The sequence below is a fragment of the Perognathus longimembris genome, chromosome 15, assembly GCF_023159225.1.
Source record: "Perognathus longimembris pacificus isolate PPM17 chromosome 15, ASM2315922v1, whole genome shotgun sequence".
Taxonomy (NCBI): domain Eukaryota; kingdom Metazoa; phylum Chordata; class Mammalia; order Rodentia; family Heteromyidae; genus Perognathus; species Perognathus longimembris.
In genome coordinates this window covers 13,724,828-13,748,933 of record NC_063175.1, presented here as the reverse complement: position 1 = coordinate 13,748,933, position 24,106 = coordinate 13,724,828, and the positions used below count along the sequence as shown (strand labels likewise).

Here is a 24,106-nt window from a genome sequence, read left to right as displayed (position 1 = left end):
GTGGTAGAGCTGAGGAAAGTAGATTTGAGCTGGAGCCAGTAAGGAAGGTCCTTAGCTGACAGAAGAGACGTGAGAGGCTAAATGAGGGTAATGATGCTAGATACAGGTAAAGTGATGTCTTCTGCAGAATTAGGTAATATAATATACATTGCTAGATACTTAGGACTCATGAAAGACTTGTTATTCATTTGATCAACAAATATTTATCAAATCTGTATTGTGGCTTGCAGACTATGTCCACAATATTTTATGTGTTCACAATAATAGTATGCTATACTCTGTTTTCTGCCTTTATTATTTCTGTATTTCTTCTTCAATAAGGTTTCTTTGTGAACTAAAGGTATGGTTCAAGTAGTAGAGCGCCTCCCAAGAAAGCACAAAGCCCTGAGTTCAAACTCATGCAGTAACTAATAGTCAAATGTAGTTTTTGAAGGTAGCCTAATGCTTCAAGATAGCTTGTTACATGCCTTTGTTTTGGGATGAACTGGGATTTGAACTCAGCCATGTCTCTCGCCCAAATTTTTGCTTCAGTCCCATGGATTTTTCTGCCTGAACTAGCATTGAGCCTCTGGATCTCAGCCTTCAATGATAGGTGTGACCCACTGGCACCTGTATGCTTTACAGTGTTCTAGGCAGGGGAAGAAAGAGCGAGAAACGCATCTCCACTGCCTTCTTTTACTGTGCCTTTCCAGAGTCAGATCCAACAACCTCCATTTATATCTCATTAGCTTACACTTCATCCCATAGTTCTCCCTGTCTATCAGGGAGACTTGTAAAATATGGTCCGAAGTGGATACATAGCCAGTTAGAATAGCATCAGGGTCTATTAAAGAGAAAGAGAAGCTGAGTATTGACTGGCAAGCAGCTGCTCCTGGGCAAACCATGTAACTAGTTGAGCTTAGCATGGTAACTGGTGAGAACCATGGTAGGCAGAGCTCAGAGGCTTAACACACTAGTTAGAGGCCAAGAATACCAAGTATCACTGCCAAAGATTAAAGAAAAAAACTTGGATTTATAAATTCTCAACATGTGCATAATAGTTAAAACCACCAGAGTAAATTATAATCCAAGAATAGAAGCTTGGTTGGACATCAACATTTTAAGGAGACAGAGAAAAATGAAACTGAGAAGAAATAGTCACACAAATAGAAGTGGGACTTGTTAAAATGTATACAAGGGCTGGGAGCCAGTGGCTCATACCTGTAATCCTAGCTGCTCAGGAGGTTGAGATCTGAGGATTATGGTTTGAAGCCAGTCCCAGCAGAAAAGTTTGTGAGACTTTTATCTCCAATTAACCACCAAAACCCAGAAGTAGAGGTGTAGCTCATAGTTGTAGAGCGCTTGAGCAAAACAGCTCAGGACAGTGCCCAGGCTCTGAGTTCAACTCTCAGTACCAGTGCATGTGTGCGTGCGTGTGCGCACACGCACGCACACATACACACTGTGTGAAAAGGGTGAAGTATACTTTCAAAGGAGCCCATCAGATTTGCGCGTGGTCACTTGTGGGTGACAGCTTTCAGTGGAAGAGGCCAGGGAGAAGCCTGACCGTGCGGTATTGAAAAGGTTACTGAGGTGTGAGGAAAGGAGAATTCTCCTTCTAACACTTTTTAGCTAAGTGGCCTCCACCAAGTCACTTGTTTTCTCTGTGTCTTAGTTCCCTTTTAAAATAAATAATTCTGTCAGAGTTTCTTGGAGTATTAAGTGCTCTAATACATAAAACACATTTAAACAGTGTTTAGTGTATATGCTAAGCTCTCAGTGAGGATCGTCTTGAATGTCACCATCAACTTCGATCTGAAGACCAGAGTAGTAGCAAACAGTGTGATTTCCCCTTAAGAACATTTCATGTCATGTTCCTTATTAAAACTCCTTTATCTCTGCTCTACCCTGCATTTTCAGTTTTCTGCCTATATTTGTAATGTATGCTGAGGTTTCTTTATCTCTTGTTTTTTCCCAGGCCTACCAGACTTAAGTAGTGGCTTCTTCCGTTCTGTACCTAAACTAGATACTCCTTCAAATACTTCTTTCCTGCTTATTTACTTTTAAAGAGATACACCCACATGCAGAGTTCACTTGCTGCCATTAAGTTTTATTGATACTCAGACCAAAGCTGCCTTCCATTTGCATAAATGTTAGCACATACTATTAACATATAACAACTGCTACATTTGTGAGGGTATTTAAAACTAGATAGAAATGGTGCATTTCTGTATTTACTAATATTTCACAAACAAATGAAAAGTGACAATGCATGACACAAGTCACATGCCAGTGGCTCGCACTTGTAACTCTAGCTACTCAGGAGGCTGAGATCTGGGGGATCGTGGTTCCAAGCCAGTTTGGGCTGAAAAGCGGAGACTCCATCTCCAGTTAACCACTGGAAAGCTGGGCTGAAGACACGGCTCCACCGGGAGAGTGCCAGGCAGTAGCAGGCAAGCCAAGTAAGCATAAAGCCTTGAGTCCATACCCTAGTGTTAACCAAAGAATACATTTAAAAACAAATAATAAAGCAAGGTTTTAGGGTTTGAGATACTAATGGATATTTTCTATTTATTACATAATTCCTAGACAGCTTGGCTTAATAACATTTTAAGATGATGCTATAGTAAAGGTCAAGACGTGGTCCTGGGCATGGTAGCGGGGACCTTTACGAGGTGGGGCTGGTGGAAAGTGTCCAGGTCATTGGGACACTGCCCTCAAATGCACGGCGCAGGCCTAGCCCTTTCCTCTTCCGCTCTTGCTCCCTGGCCGTGAACTCCACGGTCTGCTCCACTCTATGCATCTGTCATGATGTGCTGTCCCCACAGGCCCAGACAGCAGGCTAGCCAGTCACAGACTGGGCTAAAATAAACCTTTTCCCCTATAAATGGATTTACTTAGGCATTGGTTGTAATGATAGATTAAATACCAACACATGTATCATGTGAATCATGTGCGAGATAGCAAAGAAGGTTCTTTTTTTTTTTTTTTGGCCAGTCCTGGGTCTTGGACTCAGGGCCTGAGCACTGTCCCTGGCTTCTTCCCGCTCAAGGCTAGCACTCTGCCACTTGAGCCACAGCGCCGCTTCTGGCCATTTTCTGTATATGTGGTGCTGGGGAATCGAACCTAGGGCCTCGTGTATCCGAGGCAGGCACTCTTACCACTAGGCTATATCCCCAGCCCGCAAAGAAGGTTCTTAATGGATTTTTTTAAGCAACTAGAAAATATACCTTGCATTGTCACATACCTCTTTTTACTTTTTTTTGAGGCAGGATGTCACTATAGCCCATGTTGTCCTTGAACTGTAGTTCTTCTACTTCAGCCTCCCATGTGCTGTGATTACAGGTGTGTCCAGCTTTTGCTATGTACCTGTGTCCCCATTTTCAGACTATTCAGTATATGGCAATTTTTAAATTAGTATAATCTTTATTTTAGCAAAGTCATAAAGGCACATCACTTAGAGTGTGCTCATTACAAGTGTAAGGTGCATCAAACTGAAGTCCCTAACACCTACCCATTCCCCACTTGTTCAGACAGGAAAGGACCCAGGAGAACAGGTGTGCCATCTTCTCTTCCTGCCCTCCATCCTGCTGCCTGTGTTCCTTTACACACTCGGAGGTAGGGGTGGGGCCTGGCAGATGCTGCCCATCAGGCCAGCCTCAGGGACATGGAGAAGGGTGGATGGGTCAGAAAGACCAACAATACCAAGCCTGTAGTTTCAATTTCTCTGAGCACTTTTTAGTTCCCTATCTGTTCTTTTTATATATAACATCCTATTCCTGTATGGCAGGTGCAATTTCTTTTTTTATCGCTCTGAAAATGTGTCTTCTAGCATCAGCTCCTGAATGTTGTTCTATTTGCTTTTTCCCTATTCGTGTTGCTCTCTGCCTAAAACAACAATTTCTTTCCTGTGTGCTTGCTCCTCCTTCATGGAGACACTAAAGGTCACTCAGGAGCTTTGTGCATGTGGAGGACGTTTGTCAGCACAGGTGTTTATTGTAGCAGGAGGGGGCTGAACCGTAACCCATCGATGTCTTATCTCATTGAAGCTTTTTTCTTAAGAAGCTGGTTGAATATATGTCTAGTTGCAGCATCATGGAAGCTGGGGGGTGAGGACGCTCAACACTGTCCTCTCTCATTGCTCCCACCAGCATGTTGTTCTGAATCCCTGTCAGGCGCAGACAGGCCAGGGCTTTGCCTGGTTTACCTGCCAGTGGAAGATGTCAGCTTTCCGCAGGAGTCAGGGTCTGACATTTTCCAGCACAGTTTTTGTTTTTGTTGCCAGTCCTGGGGTGTGGACTCAGGGCCTGAGCACTGTCCCCGGCTTCTTTTTTTTTTTTTTTTTTTTTTTGCTCAAGACTAGCACTCTACCTCTTGTGCCACAGCGCCACTTCAGGCTTTTTTTTATTTTTCTATATATGTGGTGCTGAGTAATGGAACCCAGGGCTTCATGTATACGAGGCGAGCACTTTACCACTAGGCCATATTCCCAGCCCTCCAAAACAGTTTTTAATCAATCCTTCTACCTTTTGTTCCTCCTTCTTTCTATTTCAGGGCCAATTTAAGATGCCACTCTTGGCTTTGGACATTAACAGCATGAGGTTCAGGTTTCTTCAATAGGCTAAATTAGATGTCACCTGTCTGTCTCTGACTACTTATTTTTGTCTTTTCGCTGGCTGTCTCCGTCCTTGTGAGATAATGCTTTCCCTTTTTTGTTTTTTCATTCAGTGGGTTTAAAGAAGTGACCAGAGGCCAATGCGTGTCAACCTGTCATCATTATCGAGAACTTTGCGTATTATTTTATTTTACTTTTTCTTGATGCTGGCTCTGGTGCTTTCACCCCAGGTCAGGTGCTCCTGATGAGTGCCTGGCTGGCACTCCTGAGCCATAGCTCTACTTCTGGGCTTTCCCTGGTTTGTTGAAGGTTAGAGTCTCTCCCATCTGTCTGCCTGGGCTGACTTTGAACTTCTGTTCTCAGAGCTCAGCCTCCTGAGTAGCTAAGATTACAGATATGAGCCACTGTTATCTGGCTTAATTTTATTTTTCAACGACTTTAAATAATCAGTGTCTTAATGTTTCCTGATACCCAATCATATATCAGTGGTCCCAGTGACAGGAACAATTGTGTGCCTTGAAGCTTAGTATATTCCTGAGGTGTTTTAACGTGTACGTGTGTGTGTGTGTGTGTGTGTATCACAAAGTTCCAGCTCAGGGCCTTGCACATGCCACATGGGTACTGTTCTACTTGAGCCACAACTCAGTCCTTTTTACTTACTTTTCCAATAGATCTTGTGCTTTTGCCAGGGCCAGCCTTGACTATGAACCTCCTATTTATGCTTCCCACATAGCTGAGATGAAAAACATTTTCCACTATACCCAGCTATTGATTGAAATGGGTCTCACTAACATTTTGCCTAGGCTGACACTCTACCACTTAAGCCACACCTCCACTTCTGGCTTTTGCCTGGTTAACTGGAGATAAGAATATCACAGAATTTTCTGCCTGAACTAGCTTCAAACCATGATTCTCAGATCTCATCCTCCTGAGTAGTTAGGATTACAGGTATGAGTCACTGGCACCCAGATGAGGCTTCCCATCTTTATGTTTTAAACACCTAGCACATGCCTGTCCACACATAAATAAATGTGCTTTGCATATCAGATCAATGAATAATGCAGTCTCCATTTATGCTGATCAAATAGATAAATACATGTTCCCTTTTTTTTTTCAAATTTTTATTATCAAACTGATGTACAGAGAGGTTACAGTTTCATACGTTAGGCATTGGATACATTTCTTGTACTGTTTGTTACCTTGTCCCTCATGCCCCCCTCCCTTCCCCCCTTTCCTCCCCCCCCCAGGTGTTCAGTTCACTTACACCAAACAGTTTTGCAAGTATTGCTTTTGTAGTTGTTTCTCTTTTTTTACCCTGTGTCTCTCAAATTTGGTATTCCCTTTGAATTTCCTACTTCCAATACCAGTAAACACGGTTTCCAATATACTCAGATAAGATTACAGAGATAGTGTAGGTACAACCACAGGAAGGTGATACAAGAACATCATCAATAATAGAAACTACACATACACATAGGACGTTAAAAGTAGTTACAACTGTGATATAATAATTGTTTCCATAACATGGAGTTCATTTCACTTAGCATCATCTTATGTGTTCATAAGGGTATAGCTATTGGGCCTTGTGATGCTCTGCTATGGCTTGCCTAAACCTGTACTAATTATTCCCAATAAGGGAGGCCATAGAGTCCATGTTTCTTTGGGTCTGGCTCACTTCACTTAGTATAACATTTTCCAAGTCCTTCCATTTCCTTACAAATGGAACAATGTCATTCTTTCTGATAGAGGCATAAAATTCCATTGTGACATGTTCCCTTTTTTACCTTCAGAGATATACAGGTCATTGTTAGGGAATGATTTTCTTCCTGTTCTACTATTTCCAAATGCTTTTAATATATCATTTTTGGATATAGCCTGAGTGAAGGGTGAGTGTATGCTCCAAACACGTCATTGATAATCATTAATGGTCTTTTTTTCCTCATTCAGGGAGGTAGTGCAAGCAAACTGTGTCCACTGGAGAAAGAAGTTCTCATTTATGTGCAAAATGAGTGCAAGTGCGGCCACGGGCATCCTGGATCCCTGTATCTACAGAGTATCTGTACGGAAGGTACAAACATAGCTCATCATGTCTCCTTTTCCTTAAAATCATAATTAGCTCCACATTCACCGGCCTACACTGTTCAACTCGGCTCCATCGTGAGAACCGTTAGATGTAATTTCAGCTCACACGTAGAGCAATCATTTTAATTCCTGTAACAAATACGCTGAAGGCTTAAAAGATTCAAGAAGCTTCATCTCCCTCCCACTGTGCATAAGTGTATTAATTTGTATCAATTTGGGAATTGTTTATATCTATTTTCTGCCATTTATTAAATTCCTGGGCTTGATAGGACCTGCTTGAGGGCCTTTGTTTATATTATGTCTAATAAAAATCCTGAAATCAGGTTTATTTTCACTATTTTCAAGGATATTATGGCTCAGAGAAGTAAAGTTACTTCCCTAAATTTACATAAAGAAAAAAGGCTAAGTACACTTGTAATTACAGATCACATTAGGTTGAGGCAGTTCCCACTAATCTACCAAAATATAGATGGTAAAAATAAACCTCTGTAAAATAAAAGCTTTGGAATAATCAAAGACATACTTTTATAATAAATTGTGAGCAAATTAGGAAATTTCTTCAGAGGACAAAAACTGTAGAGGGAAAAGGAGATTGTATTTTAGAGGTAAAAACTACAAAAACTGAAAGTTAATGCTAATAGACTTTTAAAAACTCAGCAGTTGGACTTAATAGTGGGTTTACCACAACTGAAGAAAGCATTAATTTTTGAAACTAAGGAAATATTCACACTCAATCACAGAGATAAATAGGATAGATTATCAATAAAACAATCTAAGACATCTCAAAAGCAGTATTCAGATATGCCATTTATGTCATTGGAGCCCTCAGAGAAGAGAACAGAGATTTAGGATAAATATCTTCCAAAACTGATAAAAGATGATGAACCACAAATTCAAGAAGTGCTATGAAGCCTGTCCAGTGCAAACAACAAATGCCTCGTGTCTAAATGACAAGTGTAATCTGGCTAGAGGTTGGGAAAGGTTTTGATAATGAGGTTGGTCACTCTAGATCAGGCAAAACGTACAAGCCATGCTAAAGAGTTTAGATTCGAGGGGCTGGGAATGTGGCCTAGTGGTAAAGTACTCTCTTTGTATACATGAAGCCCTGGGTTAGATTCCTCAGCACCACATATATAGAAAAAAATAGTGCTGTGGCTCAAGTGGCAGGGTGCTAGCCTTAAACAAAAAGAAGCCAGGGACTGTGCTCAGGCCCTGAGTTCAAGGCCCAGGACTGGCAAAAAACAAAACAAAAAGTTTAGATTTGAATCCAGGCATGGTAGTACAGGCCTATAATCCCTGCTACTGAGGTAGGAGAATCACAAATTCAAGATAAGCCTGGGCTATCTAGTTTTAAGATTAATAAGAGAGAGAAAGTAGAAGAATGAAAAGGTTGACATTGATCAAGATGCTTTGTACCAAACTGACATGTTGAATTGAAACCCCTTTGTGCATACTTAAATATAATAAATGAAAATAAAGATAGAGTTGGGAGGTAGTCATGAGGCTTGAACTCGGGGCCCGGGTACTCTTTTTGCTCAAGATGAGCTCTCTACCACTATGACCACAGCACCACTTCTGGTTTTTGGTGGTTAATTGGAGATGAAAGTCTCACAAACTTTTCTACTGGGATTGTCTTCCCTCATAGCTCGGCCTCCTGAGTCGCTAGGAGTCCAGGTGTGAGCCACCAGCTCCAAGCCTCCTATGGTATTTGCAGGCATAAATGTCTCCTTCAGAATTATTTAACAGACATTTAATTTTAAATCCTTGCTTACATGATATCCTTAAACTGTTTTCTATCTTTGGCAGGAATTAAAAGGTGGAAAAGCTTATGCAAAGGTAAGTAAATCTTCAACGCCTATGGATTTTGTGATATCATTCATTTTTGGCTTAAGCATTAAATGGTTTACTCTTATAATTAGTATTCAAGCTTGACCTTTAAAAAGCAACTTAAAGATTGAGTAGTTGGGTTCAGCAATAATTTATGAGTATATTTTCCCTCTTGCTTCTCCTCCCTTGTTCTCTCTCTACCTCTCTTTCTTTCCTTCTTTTTTCTCTCTCTCTCTGTTTTATTCTCTCTGTCTCTTTCTCTCTTTCTTTCTTTTTTATGCCAGTAGTGAGGCTTGAACTAAGAGCCCCAAGCCCTTTCCTTAGCTATTTCTGCTCAAGGCTGGCACTCTACCTCTTAAGCCACACTTATACTTCTGCTTTTTTGCTATTTAATTGGAGAAAAGAGTCTCTCAATTTGGCTTTGAACTAGGATCCTCAGCTCTCAGCCTCCTGAATAGCTAGGATTATAGATATGAGCCACCAGTGCATGGGAAGCATATTCTTTCTAAATGTCTATTCAGAGATGTTAGCCTGTTTTTTAGCTTGCCTACTAGAAAATTATCTGGTCTTCCTTCTTTTTCTTTCGTTCGTCCATCTGTTCGTCCATCTTTCTTTTTTGTGAATTCAGGGATTGGGCACTGTTCCTGAGCTTTTGTGCTCAAGGCTAGTCTCTACTGCTTGAACTACAGCTCCATTTCTGGATTTGGGGTGGTTAAGTACATATGAGTCTTACAGACCTTCCTGCCCAAGCTGTCTTTGAACTGCAGTCCTCAGATTTCAGCGTTCTGAGTAGCTAGGATTACAGGCCTAAGCCACCAGCTCCCAGCTATCTGGTTTTCTTTTTTTTGGCCAGTCCTGGGCCTTGGACTCAGGGCCTGAGCACTGTCCCTGGCTTCTTCTTGCTCAAGGCTAGCACTCTGCCACTTGAGCCACAGAGCCACTTCTGGCCATTTTCTGTATATGTGGTGCTGGGGAATCGAACCCAGGGCCTCATGTATATGAGGCAAGCACTCTTGCCACTAGGCCATATCCCCAGCCATATCTGGTTTTCTTGATGCTATAGCTGCCTCATAATTCAGACAGCCTCACCTGGGGAGGATAACCAGTACCACCTTACCCCTTTGGGCCTCTGTGCTGGCCTCACGCTCCACACTTTTGTCCTGGGCTGCCTGCAAAGGATTCTTTCTATGGCTCGCCCAATCCCTTGTGTAAAATGGCATAGTATTTTACATATCCTCCCATATATTTTAAATCATCTCTGAATTACTTTAATGCAAAGTAAAAATGATGTAAATAGTTACGATAGTATAGAGAATAATTACAGGAAGAAAAGTTTGTATGTGTTTGGTATAATCACAGTTTTGTGTATATGTGGTTCTGGGGATCAAACTGAGGGCACATGCTAGGTAAACACTCTATCACTAAGCTACACCCGTAGGCCCTTGATGACATTTTTTAAAATATTTTTTCCATCCATGATTGGCTGAATTCATGAAAATGTAACCCACAGAGAAAGAAGGCCAAGTGTAGATCACCACTGCTCTTGTTGCTAGCTGTATGGAGTTAAGCAGATGTGCTTTTTGTAGGAGAATGAATGAATGCTTGGTAACACTACCAGAAACCTGCACAGTCATCTTTTATTTCTAATACCTGTGAATATCTCCAGCTAGCTAGCCATCTGAACCAAAGACATGGAAACTCTTTTAACAGAAAACCTACCTATTTCCCTAAATCTAGTTTGTATCTTGAGCCAGGATATTCTTTGCTATAAGTAACAGAAAACCCTTCTCAACTAGAAATACTTTTTTAACCTCACAAAACAAAACAACACAATACAACAACAACAAAAAAAAAAACGTGAAACTGAGCTCCTCCAGGATTGGTTATATTTATCTTGTATTCTATATTTGATGGCTGGGTTCCGTGTACGTGTGTGTGCGCACACGTGCTACATGCACCAGCACTGAGGCGTGAACTCAGGGGTTTGTATTCTCACTCAAGCTTTTGTCTTCACGGCGCGTGCTTGTGGTGGTCTGGTACTGAGCCACACCTCCCGTTCCTGGCATCTCAAGTTTTAGCACATGTGCATATGATACAAATCCAGATGCCTCTCTTTGCATTACATTTTGCTGAACCAGAAAGCTTTTCCAAGATGACTTCTTAAAGGACTCTACGTATCCTTTATTAGCCAAAACTGGAGCATATGTGCACCCTTAAGCCATTTGTGGACAAAGGACTGGATTGCTAGGGTTATCTTAGACTTACCATAATTTAACAATGGGCTAGGATGCACATGGATGAATAAGGAGAGTAAATAACCCAATAAAAACAAACTGCTAGCAAAACATAGCAGATCACGGAGTGTTGGACAGACAGGTGACATGTGTGGTCTGCCACAACCAATGAATGCTCTTGATTTTTCTCTTTGAAAAGCTCTCAAATCCATGCCTTCTCTTCCAAGGCTGCCACCTTCATTTATGGCTTCGTTCTTTCTTCTTCTTCTTTTTTTTTTTTTTTTTGCCAGTCCTGGGGCTTGGACTCCAAGCCTGAGCACTGTCCCTGGCTTCTTTTTGCTCAAGGCTAGCACTCTACCACTTGAGCCACAGCGCCACTTCCAGCTTTTTCTATATATGTGGTGCTGAGGAATGGAACCCAGGGCCTCATGTATACGAGGCAAAACTCTACCACTAGGCCACATTCTCAGCCCCTTCATTATTTCTTATTAGCAGCTCATATTGACCTTCTCTTAATTTGTCTCTGTGGGTGCCTCCCTCCACACCATTGCAGAGCGATCTTTGTAAACTGGAAACCTGATCATATTCCTCTTCCAGCCCCTCCACAGTAGTTATTGCTTATAAAGGCATTTGAAAATTTTATAAGCTAATAAATAGGACCCCTTTTTTATTTCAGATTATTTCTGTTCCTTCATGTCTTCTGCTTGACACCTGTGTTCTGTCTGCCTCGCTTCCTCCTTCTCTCTGCTTTGCAGCATTCTGCCATCACTGGCTTCCTGGAGTAACTACCTCCTGCTATTTTTAATTTTTTGCCTTGTGACTGGACATTTCCTCACCCTGCCAGGAGTATACTTCTCTCTCCTCTTATCTTGTCCATTCATGACTCCTTATAGACAAACTCAGTCATGCCTTGCTACTGAGAACTTATCTTTTCCTCTCTTGTACTTGTATCTTCCTTTATCTTATACTTGTCAGACTTTATCCCATGAGTTTGTTTTCTGTATTAAGCCATGAGATTAAGTATATATATGACCTGCTCTGCTCAAGGGTAGAGCGCTGGCCTAGCATCATATGTGAGGCCCTGGGTTGAGTTCCCAGCACAAGAAACAAAGCAACAAAGGAGCAGTTGTAGGGAAGGAGGAAAGAAGGAAAAATATTAGTATGTTCCTAGTGCTGATAAAGTAATATAAAAATTATTTTTGAGTTAATTAATATCTTACTACTGATAAGATATGTGTGTGACATATATGTCATTTTCATGAAACAGTTAAAAAAAGCCATAAGGAAACCTCACTGTGAAGGAAGAGTGTTTGTCCTGTTTTTCACTGTTCCCTGTGCTTAGAACAAGCCTTGCACATAAAAGAGACACAATAAGGCTGGGAATGCGGCTTAGTGATAGAGCGCTTGCCTAGCTTGCATGAAGCCCTGGGTTCAATTCCTCAGTACCACATAAACAGAAAAAGCCAAAAGTGGTGCTGTGGCTCAAGTGGTAGAGTGCCAAACTTAAGCAAAAGAAGCTCAAGGACAGTGCCCAGGCCCTGAGTTCAGTCCCCAGGACTGGCAAAAAAAAAAAAAGATGCACAATAAAATTTGACCTCACTGTGGTAATTTCAGCATAGATATCGCATTGCAATTTACCTCCCTTTATGCTTTCTTTTTTTTTTTTTTTTTTTTTTTGGCCAGTCCTGGGCCTTGGACTCAGGGCCTGAGCACTGTCCCTGGCTTCTTCCCGCTCAAGGCTAGCACTCTGCCACTTGAGCCACAGCGCCGCTTCTGGCCGTTTTCTGTATATGTGGTGCTGGGGAATCGTGTATCCTAGGGCCTCGTGTATCCGAGGCAGGCATTCTTGCCACTAGGCTATATCCCCAGCCAGCCTTTATGCTTTCTTAACGTAGACTGAGTTGTGTGGGCTTCTGTAACTGGATGGCGTACACAGAAGACATAAATTTCTCAGTGTCTGATGAGATTACTTCCAGTTTGCAGATGACCAGCTTCTCAATATATCTTCATATGGCAGAGAGCAGTGAGAGTAACAATGCTCATTACAAAGCATTAATCAGGCTGGAGGCATGAATCAAATGGTAGCACTCTGACCAGCAAGCACAAGTACCTGAGTTCAAACCCCAGTACCATAAAAAAGATGGTTAGTCTAGGCTTATGGATGTAGCTCAGTGATAGCAGTGGTAGTAACACATGCTTAACATGTGTAAGGCCTTCAGGTTGCACCCCAGCACCAGGGGGTATGGGCTATTAAATTATCATTGTGTCCAAATTATCTCCCAAAAGCCCCAGCGCCAAATACCATCCTATTTGGTGTTATTGTTTCAGTATATAACGTTTGAAGAAGTAAAGCATGTGATTCATAACAGAGATGGATAGGCTTTTTTTTAATGTAGGGGCAATATAATGCTAGTATGTCAGCCATGCATGGCAAGTCTAACTTTTGTTCAATGAAGGCTCCCTTAGAAAAGTAACATGTACATGTATGGAGTGAATAATATACAGTACTGTCTTAAGAGAATATTTCAGGCAAAGAACAAGAGTTTAGAGGCCTGGAGGTGATCTTGACATTTCCAAAGAACAAGGCTACAAGGCTTTGTGGCTAGCAGGATGAATGGTGAGGAGAAGGGAGGGAAAGCAAGTTGGCTACAGGGCCAGGGATAGAGGAGTCCAAGGCAGCATAGATAACTCTCAGGGACTTTTTTGGTGGGTGGAGGATGGGATGGGAAGGCAGAGAAACAATCCAGTGGTAACAGAAATGTGACATGGGGTTTTGTTTTATCCATCAAGAACCAAGTAGGAGAAAACCCAGTGTATTTGTGCGCCAATGGGAATAGTACATTGCGGAGGAAAGATTTTAGAATGACCAAGATCAGGAAGAGCTGCTGAAGTAATGAACTTGAGCAGGCAGGAGGTGAGAAGGTTGTCCTCAGGAAGACAGCCAAGATCGGACAACTGAGTGTGCCAATGCAGGCAAGCAAGTGGATGTGGCCTGCGGTATTGCGGAAGCTAAGTGTTTCTGTGATTGCTTTTGCTTTTATTTTCTGAGTGCATAGAAGGCAAGGTCATTAGCAGAGATTGAGGACAGGAAAGAGGTGTTGGAGATTCAGAAAGAAAGGGAAATATATGAGATAGAGCGTGTTGGTACTGTATGATCAGATAAGTCTTGTGATTCTTCTCACACTCACCTGCATGCTGTTGTGCCCATAAAAGGCAGTAAGACCAAAGCAACCATGTGAAAGTTAGGTAGATGTTACCTTGCTGTGTACCAGACTTACTGCGTTTAGGACTTCACTCATCCTTTTTCATTTAAAGCTTAAAGCTACTAAAATAATGTTCCCATCTGCAGCTTAAAATCTTCATCTTGGACGTGTAATCCTAGCTACTTAGGGAGCAGAGATCTGAGAATTGAGGTTCAAAGCCAGACCAGACAGACAAATCTGAGAGACTTATCTTCTGTTAACCACGAAAAAGGCAAAAGTGGAGCTGTGGTTCGAGTGTTAAAGTGCAAGTCTTGGGGCTGGGAATGTGGCTTAGCAGTAGAGTGCTTGCCTAGCATGCATGAAGCCCTGGGTTTGATTCCTCAGCACAACATAAACAGAAAAAGCTGGAAATGGTGCTGTGGCTCAAGTGGCAGAGTGCTAGCCTTGAGCAAAGAGAAGCCAGGGACAGTACTCAGGCCCTGAGTCCAAGGCCCAGGACTGGGGAGTCCGGGGGCGGGGGGGGGAGTGCTAGTCTTGAGTGGAAAGGCTGAGGGACAGCACCGAAGCCCTGAGTTCAAGCCCCCGTGCCAGCACAAAAAAAAAGGGGGGGGGGGGAAGAAAATACATTCATACTGAATGTCATTCATATGTGCTACTCTGTCTTAAAACCTTGAAGGAATCTCAGCAGTGTCTGAAATGCATAGTATTTTGATGATATGCTCATGGATAATTAATTGCAAGCTCAATTTGTTTTGCTTTGTAAGCCAGGCTGCCTTACAACTCACTGTGTAACCCAGTCTTGCCTTGAACATGGGATCCTCCTGCCTCAACTAACCAAGTGCTGGGATTACAAGCATGTGCCACCATGCCCAGCTTTCTTTTTCCATTAGTAAAAAACTCAATGAACACTTAGTCATTTAGAAGTTGACTGTTCAAAAAAAAATAAAGATAGCTGGGCACCAGTGGCTCATGCCTATAATCCCTAGCTACTCAGGAGGCTGAGATCTGAGGATCATAATTTGAAGGCAGGAAAAGTCAGTGAGACTCTTATCTCCAGTTAACTACAATGTCAGAAGTGGAGCTGTGGCTCAAGTTGTAGAGCACTAGCTATGAGCAAAAAAAGCTCAGGGACAGCACCCAGCCATGAGTTCAAACCCCAGTACTAGCACACAAAACAAAGTCATGATGCAGCAAGGGTGACCTGTACCTCCTGAAAATAGAACTGAGTAACATCCAAGGGAAGGCTATAGAGGATTTGGTAACTGCAGAAAATGGGAGCCAGACCTAGGGGTAACACAGAAGAGGAGCAGGCCTGTCTACACTGCATTCCGGGGTAGGAGCAGAGAGGGTTAGTGTGGGCGGAGCTCTGAGAAGAGGAGTAAAGGAAGGCTCCATAAAGAGAGCTGGCTTATGGGGATCATCAAGGCGAAGGCTTGGAAGTGGGAAAAGAAAAAGAGCTGGTACCAAAGCAGGTTGTCGATTCCCTCCGACCATACTCGTCCTTAATGGCAATTGAGAACACGCAAGCCTGCAGCCCCGTGGTAACTAGGCGCAGAGCTGGGCCTGGAGTAGTGAGGAGAGGGTGTGTGCAGATGAGCGCCGCAGCTGCCAGCCTTGCCGCGGTGTGAGCGAGCACTGCGGCTGCCGACAATGATTTTGGTTGTGTGATATGTGTTAGCCCAACTCTAACACGAATGCTTTCACTATTTACATCTAATACATGAATCTCTGGCACCACAGGTCTCATTGCGTAGCACAAAAGTAGAATTGGTAATTTTTATTTAAAAAGTAAGCCAATTTAAGGACACAGGTAAAGTCTCTAATAAAACAAATATGGCAAAACCTTAGAAAGGACTGTTTGTTTGAGGAAACTTGACTAGACGTGGGCTGAAGGTTTATTTTAAGGAGGCTATGGTAGAAGCCTATGAGCTATTCTATTAATATAATTCTCTTTCTTTTCCTAGCTGGGCTTTGCAGATCTAAACCTGGCAGAGTTTGCTGGATCAGGAAATACCACTCGTCACTGTTTACTAGAAGGCTATGATACCAAAAATACAAGACAGGACAATTCCATTCTTAAAGTAAGCACACAAGCTGTACGTGCTGATCAATGAAAGTCTGTGCCCGTAAAGACACAAGGGCGCACACCTTCAAGTACAAGATGTGAGTCGATGCTGAGGGTGTGAGCCTGCCACATCTTTGAAAAACACACCACCTAGGAAAAGACCTGTCCACTTCACAGCAGCAGCAGGAAGTCATGACGGCCACCGCATGATCAAAGCCGTTTCAAATGCGTTTGTGAGCATTCCGAGAAGCAAACGCACACCACCACAGCAGGGGCGTCATAAGGGCACGAGCAACTTCAGATGTTGGTAGCTCCCCAAGGGCATTTCCAGAACGGCTATGTGGAGTTTCTAGAAGTCACTGGGGTTCCTTTTTGACTAGTGAAATAATGGGTCTGACCCACATCTGGGCATGTGTTGTTGTTTTTTTTTTTTCAAGTACCACCAGGAGTCTTATGTTTAGGCACTCACAAAGAGAATATATACTTAGTAGAGCTGATAAGAGTATTAAATGAGACAGTGTTTTCCTGCAAAGCTCACTAGAATAGCTTTTTACCATATCCTCATTCATTACATCATGACCTAAATTACCTAATAAGAAGAAAAGATATAATTCTGGGTAGAAACTGGCTGGTTTTTAGTGAGCTTGAGGTATGGCTCAGAAAGGCCCTTGAGTTCAAGCCCCAGTGTCCCCAAGACCTGGCATAGTGTCCCCAAGGCCTGGCGTAATGGCTCATACCTAGGAGCTACTTGGGAAGCAGAGATCAGAAGGATTGAAGTTCAAGGCCCACCTGAGAAAAGCATTAATATGACCTTCATTTCAACGAATAAGCTAGGTATGGTAATACTTACCTGTGATTCCAGCTACAAAGAAGTTCATAGGTGGGATGAGCAGGTTCCCAGGCAAGCCCTAAACAGAAGAGAGTCTACTTGAAAGGTACACAAAGGCAAATGCGTTAGGAATTTGGCTTAAGTGGGAGGGCACGTGGAGATGCCGAGGCCAAACCCAAGTACCACTAAAGAACTCCACAGTTTTCAAACATTATTCCAGTAAATACATAGGTTAGGCTGGGTGTTGGTGGCTCACACCTAGAATCCTAGTGACTCAGGATTCAGATCTGATGGCTGAAGTTCTAAGCCAGCCCAGGCAGAAAAGTACATGGGACTGTTCCCTCCACTTAGCCAGCTAAAAGCCTGAAGTAGAGGAGTGACTCAAGTGATAGAGCATCACTACCCCTTGAGCAAATGGCTAAAAGAGGGTGGAAGGCCCTAAGATCAAGCCCCATTACTAGCAACACACACACACACACACACACACACACACACACACACACACACCCCATAGCTCTGAGAATATGGAAATACATGAAATTATATTCATACAAATTCAGCAGCTATAAAAATAGTGAATGGAAACTGACATGGTAATTGAAATCCATTTGCAAAACTATTTAAAGATAATTGAAAGCAGAGAGAAGAAGAGGGGAGGGGGAGGAAAGGAGAAGGAAGACAATGAAGCTAGAAAAGTATCATTCTATAAACTTACCGTTTGTTTTATAATTTTATGGTTATATAGCTCTAAAGCATCTCAAGGCACTTGCCATACACCCTATGAATTTGCAGGACCAGAGGGGGAGGCAAGGATTGTTACCCACCTTTTATAGCTGGAGCAGCTGAGGCCAGAATGTGAATCTTCTGCTAGCAGTATCTAAGTCTCTCCTGGCAGCTGATAGTAAGCATTCCTAACACTTCTCATTTCCCACATTTTCTTCACTCCCACTCGCTCATGCTATGTTTCTTGGTCACTGGCAACTTCACCACTTCCAGTGTTTCAGTTTCAAATTTTCCCCTCGACTCCTAAGCCTCCAGTCCTCTGTCTCCAGCTTCTGCTGTCTTCCGCCTTCCCACCTCTCACCTTGCCACTCCGCACAGTCTGCCAGCTCCACACCGCTCCCATCCAGCTCACATGGCCCGGGATTATCTTTTTCTTGTTTCTACTTTATTGTTATTATGGAGGTGTGAACACAGGGGTATGATTGTCTTATTCTCACTAATATTCCTGACATCTCCAAATAATGGCCAACCCTAGCTAATTGAACCCTCCCGCCCGCATCCTACTTGCTGAACACGGCTGCAAGAGCTCCAGGCCAGGGTGGCAGGCATTACTGGAGCCCCCCTGCGCCCCAACACCGCAGCTCCACCCAGACAGCGAGGATGGAGAAGCCAGCCAGCATCTCACACACCGCAGGAGGGCTTGTTACTGGAAAAGCACGGGGGTTTCACTTTCATTTTTTCCAGTCTGACTTTTGTAATTACGAGGTTTTCAATAGTAATGACTTTATTGAAGATTAATGCTTATATGAAGCAGTCATTTAATGCTGGACACACTCCCTTGTGATGTTTGACAGCCGTTTGGTGCTTTCTAGCTAGAAGCTATTAGACTAAGTGCTGTGGAGGAAGCAAGGGGGGACAGGCCCGGCTTCTGCTCTCCAGACAGCCTTTGTAATTGTGCCATTTCTTGTTTGTCCACCTAGGTACTGATCAGTATGCAGCTAATGTCTGGCGACCCATGTTTTAAAACGTAAGTTGATGTCCAGTAAATGGAGTGCTTGTCTGAATTTAAGCAATATTTCGTAGTGAACTATCTTATTTGCCAATTTTGCAGGCAACTAGTTTGTTTCCTGGTAGACTGACCGACCCTCACAGAAGTTACTGTTGCCTCACCCTCTACCACTTGAGCCATGCCTCCAGTCCAGAATTTTGCTGGTTAATTGGATATGGAGTCTCTGGGACTTTTCTGCCTCAGTTAGCTACACATCAAGATCCTCCAAATCTCAGCCACCCGAGGAGCTAGGGTTATAGCCGAGGTGCCTGGCAAACTGAAACTTTTCAGCTGGCTTCTGTTTACCTAAACTGATCATTCCTTAACAAGTAGCTGCTAAGTGCCTCGCTGCACAGGAGAGCTTATTGTGGAGTCTACAGAAGCAGCAGTGAACAAAACAGACCTAAGTTCTTGGAGCTTGTACCCGAGGGGACACAAGCCCACACGGCCTATCAACCCGGAGGACATGAGTGCTCTGGTGAAAACATAGGAGGGCAATAGCCAGGGTGGCGAGAAAGGCTCTTCTACACTGAGTTGTCAGAGGCGACCCCAGCCAAGAGTGGAGCAGAGAGGAGGCCTGCAGAGAGGGGAGCTTCCAGGGTCAGGCCGTCGCCAGCGGTCCAGTATGTCCCGATGGCCCCAAAGACCATCTCACTCACACTGGAGCGAGATGAAACACTAGCAAGTGAGCAGCACAATCAGGACTGCTAGATGGAGAATGGACGGTTGGTGGGAACAAGGGCAGAAGTAGGTAGGTTCGGTGACTCTTTGCCGTCACTTAGAATGTGGGTTCTAACAGAACCGGTGTTCTCACTTGCTAAGAAGCCACAGGAGGAGCAGTTGAGAGTGTGGGTGTTGGACCTTCCAAGTTTGAGAGCCCTGTTCACATCCAGTAGGCCACGTGGAAGAGCGGTGACAGGTGTCTGTGGAGGGATCCAGGGCAGGGTAGAAATTTGGAAATCATTACGCTGTCCGCATGTAGAGTGCAGTTAGAGCTGTGAGACTTTCTAAAATGATCTAAAGAGAGCACATAGAAAAGGAAAGTCAGGGGGCTGGGGATATGGCCTAGTGGCAAGAGCGCTTGCCTCGTATACATGAAGCCCTCGGTTCGATTCCCCAGTACCACATATACAGAAAATGGCCAGAAGTGGCGCTGTGGCTCAAGTGGCTTTGCTTCCTCCCTGCGGATGGAGTGGTGGACAGAGCAAGCTAGACACTGCGTGAAGGACAAGCAACAAGACAGGGAGGAAGCAAAGCCAGCTGCAGGAGGGATGGAGAAAGGAGTCGCCAAGCTAGGCAGTAGAACGCTGTCCAGTACGCCCGAGGACAGGGCTCAGTCTCTAGAACCACACAAGAAAGCAAAAGAGGAATGATCACCTGTGCTATAGTACTCTGCTGAAAATGCAGGCAGGAGCTGGCCCTGGAGCTTGGCATCATAAAGGTTATTGGTAACTTGGACAAGCAATTTGCTAGAATACTCTTTAGTCTTTCCAAGACAAGCTAGAGAGGTTAGGAGAAAATTGGGTGTGAAGAAATTGCAATCAAAAGGAACTGAAGGGGTCACAAGCGAGTGGCTACGAGGAGGCCAGGCTGTCTCTTCAGCTGAGCGCCGGCACGGCGTGGTTAGCCTGGTGCCGGTGGCCCAGTCCAGAGGGAAGACGGTGTCCCCGGCTTGTCCCCAGGGATGAGGGTAGAGAACCGGCCGCTGAGGCCGACGGGAGCATGGAAGCAGGTGGACGCTTTTTGCTAACTCCGCCATGTTGCTTAGTGAAATAGGAGACGGGTGACCCTTTAAGACAGGGCTAGGATGGACAGAGGTGGGACTTTGAAGGAAGGGAGGAGTGAGGGTGAAAGCCGCAGAGACCGGGAGAATCAACCAAACGGGAAATGCAGTAGGACAGCCTTGGTAATGAAGGGCTTAACAAAACATCTGAGGAAAAATGCCTCCAGAAAAGTAAATATTACTCCTGTCAGTGTTGTGTTCTTAATAGGTCTTTCTAGAAAGCAGTGTCCAGCCAGGTGGGGTAGCGCACACTTGTAATCCCAACACTCAAAAACCTGAGGCAGGAGGACCTCAAGTTCAGGATCAACCTGCACTATATAATAAGGTCCTATTGTTCCCTGCCCCCAAGAGAAAAGGCCCGGGAAAACAAATAACACACCGTGGCTTACACCTGTCATCCCAGCCGCTCTGGAAGCAGAGATCCAGAGGGTCATAGTTTGAGCAAAAAAAGTTAGCCAGAGTTAACTTTTTACTTGCACAAAAAAAAAGTTAGCAAGACCCTATCTCAATCATTAAACCAGACGTGATAGTTCACACCCCGATCCCAGCTTCATGGAAGGTTTAACTAGAAGGATTGGGGTCCCCTGGGCAAAAATATGAGCCTATCTGAAAAATAAAGTTTACAGTGCTAAGGGTGAGGCTCAAAAGAAAACACACTTTAAAAATAAAAAGAGCAGGGGCTGGGGATATGGCCTAGTGGCAAGAGTGCTTGCCTCTTATACGTGAGGCCCTGGGTTCGATTCCCCAGCACCACATATACAGAAAACGGCCGGAACTGGCGCTGTGGCTCAAGTGGCAGAGAGCTAGCCTTGAGCAAAAAGAAGCCAGGGACAGGCCCTGAGTTCAAGGCCCAGGACTGGCCCCAAAATAAATAAATAAATAAATAAATAAATAAAAAGAGCAGAGAGAAGGATTTGGTAACATAGGCATGACACGCCATCGGGATTAATGACTAGGATGGGGACACCATTCTCCAGGTGCTTCTTTTACTTATTAGTTTTTCCCATGAAATACTGAATACAAATTTTTTTTGTTGTTGTTTTTTACAAAAACTATGCTTTTTAAAATTATAAAAAATATAACTGTTGGTCTCCTTTGCAGCTCAGGCTAGCTTTGAATTCAGTCTTCTGCCTCACCCTCCCAAGCTCTAGAGCCTACAGGGGTGCACCGTCATTCCCTCTGTGAGCCTTCTCAGGGCTCCGCAGAGGCAGTGTTCTTTCCATTTTCATTATTACGGTGTAGAAAGGAAACCTTCCTTCCCCCATGAATTGGGGGGGGGGGGGTTGGGCGCATGCACACTCCCCAATCTTTAGACTTTTGTGCTCAAGACTAGTGCTCTCTATCACTTGAGCCACAGCTCCACTTCCAGCTTTTGGGGGGCTAATTGGAGCCTTCAAAAGGCTAACCTTACCAGGCAGCTCAGTAAGGCCAGGCTCTGACTGTGCACCAATCTCTACCAGTATTTCAAACTTTTATGCTCAGCTACAATTCAAGTTCTGCTTCTTAAAATCTGCAGGCCTCCTTCTACATCAATGTCTATACCAATTGCTGGTGAATCTGAGTCTCTGGAAGAAGACAGAAAAGGCGGAGAGACTCTCAAAGTCCACCTTGGAATAGCAGGTATGAATGTGTCAAACATGTCAGTTACTGACCTTTGTTGGGGGGAGGCGGGGAGCTGGTCGTGGGGCTCGGCCTGGGCGCAGTCCTTGAGCTTTCTCACTCAAGGCTAGTATTCTACCACTTTGAGCCCGAGCCCAGTTTTCTGTTGCTGGCTTTGAACTTCCATCCTCAGATCTCAGCCTCCTGAGTAGCTAGGATGACAGCACTTGATGGTTTTTACTATCCTTTGAGACTTATAAGTTTTATGCATGCCTGACTTGAAAGGGAGCAGTGAGCACACCAATGCTTGATTTTGTCTGAAGTGATGTTTGCGCTCCCACAGACCCACTGAAGCTGCAGCTTCCACTGAGCGCATCTGCTCCTCACAGATACCCAGGAGTTTCCCACCCTCCCACATCCACCCCAAGATTCCTGCCAGTCCCCCCTCGCGCGTGACTTCCCCTTCAGCAATCACTTCCCCTCCGTCAGAAGTTCTCTAGCCTCACTGTGTGTTAGAATCCCTGGAGTGCAGCTGAGCCAGAGTGATTCCCCCTGACATCCTAGCTGCTCACGAGACTGAAATTGGAGGATCATGGGTCAAAGCCGTTCCGGGCAGGCAAGTCCATGAGACCCTCATCTCCAGTGAACTACCAACGAGCCAGAAATGATGCTGTGGCTCAAGTGGTAGACTTGAGCAAAAGACTAAGGGAGCGAGGCATTGGTGGCCCATGTCTGTAATCTGGGATACTCAGGGGGCAGAGATCTGAGGATCACAGTTCAGAGCCAGCCTGCAGCAGGAAACTCTGAGACATTTTTTGTTGGTCATGGGGCTTGAACTCTGGGCCTGGGTGCTGTCCCTGAGCTCTTCAGCTCAAGGCTGGCGCTCTACCACCTGAGCCACGGCGCCTTCTGGTCTGCTGGTGGTTAATTGGAGATAGGAGTCTCACGGACTTTCCTTCACGGGCTGCCTTTGAACCGCAATCCTCAGCTCTCAGCCTCCAGAGCAGCTAGAATGACAGGTGCGAGCCACCGGCCTGGCAACTCTGAGATGCCTATCTCCAGTAACCACAAAAAACTGCAAGTGGAGCCGTAGCGCAAGTGGTAGAGTGATGAGAGTGATTTTTATTTTTTATTCCTTGAGGGGGGGGGGGAAGCCCAGTAACAGCGCCCAGGCCCTGAGTAAGCCCCAGGATCAGCACCCAAAAAATAAATAAAATAAAGCTGAGGAACAATGCCCAGATCATGGCAAAAATCACCTGGAGGGCTTGGGCTTCCTAAACCAGGTTGCTGGGGCCTGCAGCCAATTCTTGACTCACTCCATCCAGCCTGGTGTCTAAAATATTGTGTTACAAACAAGTTCCCCCTCCCCCTCCCCTGGTTGCCCCAGCACCCCTCTCCCACCCCCCCCTCCTCTCCCCTGGTTGCCCCAGCACCCCACCCCTGCCCCCTCCCCCTCCCCTGGTTGCCCCAGCACCCCTCTCCCACCCATCCCCTCCCCTCCCCTGGTTGCCCCAGCACCCCACCCCTGCCCCCTCCCCCTCCCCTGTCCCCTCCCCCTCCCCTGGTTGCTCCAGCACCCCTCCCCCCCTCCCCTGGTTGCCCCAGCACCCCTCCCCTGGTTGCCCCAGCACCCCTCCCCTGTCCGCTCCCCCTCCCCTGGTTGCTCCAGCACCCCTCCCCTGTCCCCTCCCCCTCCCCTGGTTGCCCCAGCACCCCTCCCCTGCCCCCTCCCCCTCCCCTGGTTGCCCCAGCACCCCTCCCCTGTCCCCTCCCCCTCCCCTGGTTGCTCCAGCACCCCACCCCTGCCCCCTCCCCCTCCCCTGCCCCCTCCCCCTCCCCTGGTTTCCCCAGCACCCCTCCCCTGTCCCCTCCCCCTCCCCTGGTTGCCCCAGCACCCCTCCCCCCCTCCCCTGGTTGCCCCAGCACCCCTCCCCTGCCCCCTCCCCCTCCCCTGGTTGCCCCAGCACCCCTCCCCTGTCCCCTCCCCCCCCCCTGGTTGCCCCAGCACCCCTGAAGGTGCCACAGGGCCAGCCAGTCAGATCAGAGTCTGCTCTGGTTGTTAAAAGCAGTGTGAGCAAGATGCTGAGCTGAGTGGAGAAGGACCTGGAAGCTTCCTTCC

General features: G+C 45.1%; 1 protein-coding gene across 1 annotated transcript in view; it reads left to right on the top strand.

Annotated features, from left to right (window-relative positions):
- Positions 1-24,106, top strand: part of Fam102b (family with sequence similarity 102 member B) — a 57,642-nt gene that overhangs the window by 19,331 nt on the left and 14,205 nt on the right. Inside the window, exons 2-6 of the mRNA XM_048363477.1 lie at positions 6,542-6,662; positions 8,483-8,512; positions 15,905-16,021; positions 18,538-18,584; positions 21,905-22,008. Of these exons, the coding sequence (XP_048219434.1) occupies positions 6,542-6,662; positions 8,483-8,512; positions 15,905-16,021; positions 18,538-18,584; positions 21,905-22,008 (419 nt within the window). The remainder of the gene's footprint in view (positions 1-6,541; positions 6,663-8,482; positions 8,513-15,904; positions 16,022-18,537; positions 18,585-21,904; positions 22,009-24,106) is intronic.